General features: G+C 38.4%; 1 protein-coding gene across 2 annotated transcripts; it reads right to left on the reverse strand.

Annotated features, from left to right (window-relative positions):
- Positions 1–1,502: 1,502 nt before the first annotated feature.
- On the reverse strand, positions 1,503–4,390 carry DBP1 (DNA-binding protein phosphatase 1). Of its 2 annotated transcripts, XM_078957205.1 has the most exons (5): positions 3,921–4,390; positions 2,972–3,175; positions 2,610–2,821; positions 1,939–2,516; positions 1,503–1,704 (listed from the first exon to the last, which is right to left on the reverse strand). In XM_078957205.1, exons 1-4 carry the CDS (start codon positions 4,110–4,112, stop codon positions 1,946–1,948), a joined length of 1,179 nt encoding a protein of 392 aa, XP_078813331.1. In that variant the 5' UTR covers positions 4,113–4,390; the 3' UTR covers positions 1,503–1,704; positions 1,939–1,945. The 2 variants fall into 2 exon arrangements, with proteins under 2 accessions (XP_078813331.1, XP_078813330.1); XM_078957204.1 differs by lacking the exon at positions 1,503–1,704 and having other exon boundaries at positions 1,774–2,516.
- Positions 4,391–4,994: the final 604 nt, after the last annotated feature.

Raw genomic sequence — 4,994 nt, forward strand, 5'->3', positions numbered from 1 at the left:
AAATTAGAGGACATTTGAACCTAATTACCTCTGTAAAAACTGCTCAAGACCTTTCTAGTGTATGTGTGCTTCTTCGCCATGAACCCAATTTTAACATTGACGTTGGGATTCAGAGTAGATCAAGAACTGCTACTCCTCCTATACAGAACAACAACTTTAGCTCAAGTTTGACGTCACCTCAATTAGGGTTTGACTCTAGCCATGCATCTGGAATACCACGTCCGATTCAGTTCAAAAGTTATACTCGTGAATTGAACGAAATTGGGTTTAAAAACATTGTTGGCCGGAATACACGTCGCCGGCGTCTGAATACAAATCTATCTCGGTCGAATTCTGAATTAATAAACGACTATGGCAGCATTGATCTTTTGTCACGAGTGGGGAGGAGTAATATTGTGGAAAACCACGAAGGTGTTATGTCGTCGGTAAAGAATTTGTATGGAGAGAGAGAGAGAGAGAGAGAGAGAGAGAGAGAGAGAGAGAGAGAGAGAGAGAGAGAGAGAGAGAGAGAGAGAGAGAGAGAGAGAGAGAGAGAGAGAGAGAGAGAGAGAGAGTTAGTTGTGGGCCTCTTTTTTTTTAATTATTAAAATGTAAAAGTATGTGAATTGTCATAAAAGTAAACGTTTTTTTAATTAAAATCAAGTTTGTTTGCTGGGTGAAATAAATAAATTTAAATTAGAAAATTGATGTTGGTCAAAGCAATCTGTCACAACCCCTTTCCACCAATTAGGTTTCACCATGTATTTTTCTCTCATCTCGCCAAGGATGTAACGAGGATTGCTTAGCAAGCCCGCTAGCAAGCGCTAGGGGGCGGTGTTCATCGACCCTTAGCGAGCATAGCGACCCCATTTAATGAGTCCACTATTTGCAACCTTAGAAAAAAATATATACAACAACGGGTTAAGAATATAGATCATGTCTCTAACAATATTATATGAGATTGAATCATGACATAAATATCAAAAGAAAAAAGCTAAATTGTTATGCAATAACCATTTCCCTCAATAATCTAGGTGTTAGATTTTCAAAATTCCCATGAGATTTTTTTTTTCTTGCTCGCAACAATCTTGACGTATCAATTTGTAGTTGTGTTTGTTACATAGAAAAAGACTAACTAGACATGTTTTCTAAGTCTATCTTCGATGATGAGAATGATGAAATTTACATCTTTTGTAGTGGAATAAAATTTTGCACTTTCTGTTTCATTCAAATTAATGCAATGCATATCAAAACTAATATCTGTTTCATTCAAATTAATGCAATGCATATCAAAACTAATTTCTCTTAACAAACATGTTTGGTCATGCCCACCAACCTTCTAGTTACATAGGTACACGATTTAAAAAGGTTATCACAAATTAAATGAATGTTACAACTTTGGGTACCAAATAGACCACATTTGATGTACAAAAACACACGATTTAAAAAAGTTATCACAAATTAAATGAATGTTACACTTTTGGGTACCAAATGCACAAAATTTGGTGTACAAAAACATGATACTAGATTCAAGCAACCAAATAAAAAAACAATGTCAAACCCATGCTAGTTTTATAAAACTATTTGCGGTTATGAGACAATATTCATGTTTTTTGCATTTGCAGACAGACTTCAACAAACATCGAGAGCAAGCCTCGCCTATCCGTCCAGGACAATTCCAGAGTCAGATAAATTATGCATTTTTTGTCTCGTTGACATCAGTATCTGTTGCAAAGCAAACAAACAGAGTACATTTTATGTCTCGTCCTATGTAACCAAAAAGAAAGTTCAAACTAAGAAGACAAACAATGATCTTTTATCAAATTCAAGACTCAAAACTCCAAAACCAACAATTAACCTACGTTCGCCGCATATGTTACACTTCAACAATTAAATCCCTCTCAACATCTAACAAAAAACCATATAATTAAAAAAAAAAAAAAAAAAAAAAACAAATACCCAAAACTCAAATCTCCAAACCATCCAAAAAGCTCTGCAATTCCTTCAACCCCTCAGCCGAAACACTCCGTTGCACTCTCCCCCTCGGCGCCACCAAGTTCCGTGGCGGCTCAGCCTGAAAACAAACCACCACCGCCGACAAATTATCACCACTTTTTCTCTTAAGCGCCTCGTTGACCAAATCTTGACTACATAAAACCGGATCATTATGTTCTTGAAGTCTTCTCCTTGCAAAATCAACCGCATTTTGGCTCATGAAAACATCCCAAATCCCATCACAACCGATGATTAAAAACTCGTCTTCTTCTGTTAGTTTTGTGGTCATGAACTCGGGTTCAGAGCTGAGGGGCCCACCGCCACCCGTTTGGTTTTTGAGCCCGTCCATGTGCCAGTCGCCGATTGCGCGGGCCACGTTTAGTTGACCGTTAAGGTAGCCGTCATACACGTATCCTCCGGAAGCTTCTATACGCTTCCGTTCTTTAATGCAGATCGGTTTGTGGTCCCGAGACATCTCGATTGCTTTGCCACGGCGGCATAAAACCGCCCGACAGTCGCCCGCGTTTGCCACCACTAAAGAGCTGCGGTTGTAGGCGGAGATAAAGATTAATACACTAAGAAGGGTAAAATGGTCATTTATTCACATTCGATCCAAAAAAGAAACAAAACCGAACCTCCCAATAATAAGAGCTGCCAATGCAGTTGTACCAGAAGAAAGATCTGCATCCAAAGTGCAAGCCTCAGCAAAAGCAGTGTCTGTCTGTGTGAAGGCTGCAGAAATGACCTTTTCGACCTCCATTGGGAAGTCATTATCCTCAAAAATAAATCTTGGCAAATGGTGGCATGCAAAATCAGCTGCATGTTTTCCTCCATGTCCATCGAATACCTAGAAATTTTAAAAAATATACATATAGCAAATGCAAGTTAAGAAAAGCACAATTCTATTTCTAGGGTTCTTTTTTGCTCTTGAGGATGAGGAGGGCATTCACGTCTTTTACACAGATGAGAGGGAACCAAAAGATAGAACATAACATACCGCATAAAAGGCACCTGGGCCTTGAATTGGATTCTTGCCACCATAATCATGCACAAAACTGTCAGCACAGATATATACATCTTCCATGCTTCCACGAAATCCCATGTCTGCCCATGCTCCTGATCTGACAAGTGGCACAAATTCAGCCTTACAATCTTCTTGATTGAGTATTTCAACAGATGCATCTTCCATCCTTGTCCTCACCTATACATATATATACATATAACTTCTGGTCAAACCCCATTGACTTCACATGGATGATAAAAATGTGGTTCAAATATTCAATAATACAGATTTGATAATGAATTGAGGTGAGGGGGTCATATTGTAATGTAAAACAGACAACAGTTCCCATGACCATAATTTGCAGCATCATAGATATAATTGTAAAAGTGGTCAATAGCATCCATAATGGAGTAACATAATTGCAATGGGATGCTCAACAAGTTCTCATTGCTTACTATACAAGCAAATGATTATTGGTCTGGAATAAAATAAAGCAACATTTTGCCTAAACAGATCGAATCATCACCTTCCAAAATTCAGCAATGATATGACTTTCAAAATCAATGTTTTCATACTTTTGTAGGGCAAAGTATAATAGCTAGATACGTAAAATTGCTCCTAAAATTATCCAACTTTCTGAAACTGTCATAAGAATCATCCAACTTTCAAAAACCATAAAAATTCGTACTCTTACAATGGTTTTAGTGCCCGTTATCAAAGTTCGGGAGACAAAATTACAAATGCCACAAAAGTATGTTAATGGTGATTACTATTAGCTCTAAAATTTAATGTAGCCATGGAAAGAACAAGGGCATTTAGTTAAAGTTCATCAAATCCCCAAATCTTCGAAAGTTACCAAATAATAAAAGTAAGATCTAATCTCTAAATCACATTCAAAATTAGGAAAAAGCAAAAAATTATCCCGAATTGATGAAAAGCTTACCAGAGATGGGTGACGAACGAAAGACTTCTTAATCGAGGAAGAATCCACGACGTCACCTGAGCCGCTGAAGCATCGGCGAAAGCCTGGGGTGGTTGTGAGTGGATTGGGAGGTTTTCCGTCAGCTGGTGACGAGGAGCTCCCATTTTCTCCGCTATCTAAAATTACAACTTTTTTAATTCCTTCCATTGTCATCCTCAACCATCACTTCTCTTTCTTTCCAAAACTTTTTCCAAAATTAAAACCCTAGCTATTTTCAGGGTTCCTTTAACGCTGTTTCTGCTAATGTATGGCAGGAATCGGGTGTAATAGATTCGAATAGTTAGATTTGGGATCTGGGGGTTCGGATTCTAGGGTTTTAGCAGGATTGTGGCGGAGGATCTCAGTATAGAACAAACACCGATGTCTGTGGTGGAGACTCCGACTACGACACGAAATTGGAAGTGCCGTTGCAATAAAGGAACGGCGACGTATCGGTAACACACGTGTTTGTTTCTTTAATACACGTGTTCTACTTCTCACCAGTAAATTGCTTAGACTATAGGGTATGGTGCGGTTTGGGATCGCACCTTGGTGCCACATCAGTAGGGAACACCGTCCCCAGGGTGCGGTTTCCTGCCATTGAGATCGCAGTGCGGCCCTTGAAGACCGCGATATTTGATTGGTTGGTCATATTCTTGACCGTTGAACGCAATTTCCCCTTTTTTTTTTTTTTTCCTATATAATACACATATCAAACTTAATTTTTTTCACAATACAATCTTCTCTCTCAAAAAAAAAAAAAAAAAATTAAATCATCACTCTCCAAAAAATGTCATCTTCTGAAGAATTTCAGACTATTTTTGATACCGCTATTGCGTGTGTTCAAATGGCGGAACAAACATACAACGTTGTATGTAACAACGTAGCTGCAAGTTCTCAACAGAGAACACGAAGATACATTTACAGAAATCGTGAAGAAGCCAACCAACGTTTGGTGCAAGACTATTTTGCAGAGAATGCCACTTACCAAGGGTATTATTTTCGTAGGCACTTCAGAATGCTCAAAGGTTTATTCGAACGTATAGTTGAAGATGT

This window comes from Lactuca saligna, chromosome 5 (assembly GCF_052625555.1).
Source record: "Lactuca saligna cultivar CGN05327 chromosome 5, ASM5262555v1, whole genome shotgun sequence".
Classification (NCBI taxonomy): Eukaryota; Viridiplantae; Streptophyta; class Magnoliopsida; order Asterales; family Asteraceae; genus Lactuca; species Lactuca saligna.

Coding starts and splice junctions, on each gene's coding strand:
- DBP1 (XM_078957205.1), bottom strand. CDS start 4,112: ATGACAATGGAAGGAATTAAAAAAGTTGTAATTTTAGATAGCGGAGAA. Junction 3,176..3,920: donor TCGTTCGTCACCCATCTCTG/GTAAGCTTTTCA, acceptor ATATATGTATAG/GTGAGGACAAGGATGGAAGA. Junction 2,517..2,609: donor GCAGCTCTTATTATTGGGAG/GTTCGGTTTTGT, acceptor CTACAACCGCAG/CTCTTTAGTGGTGGCAAACG.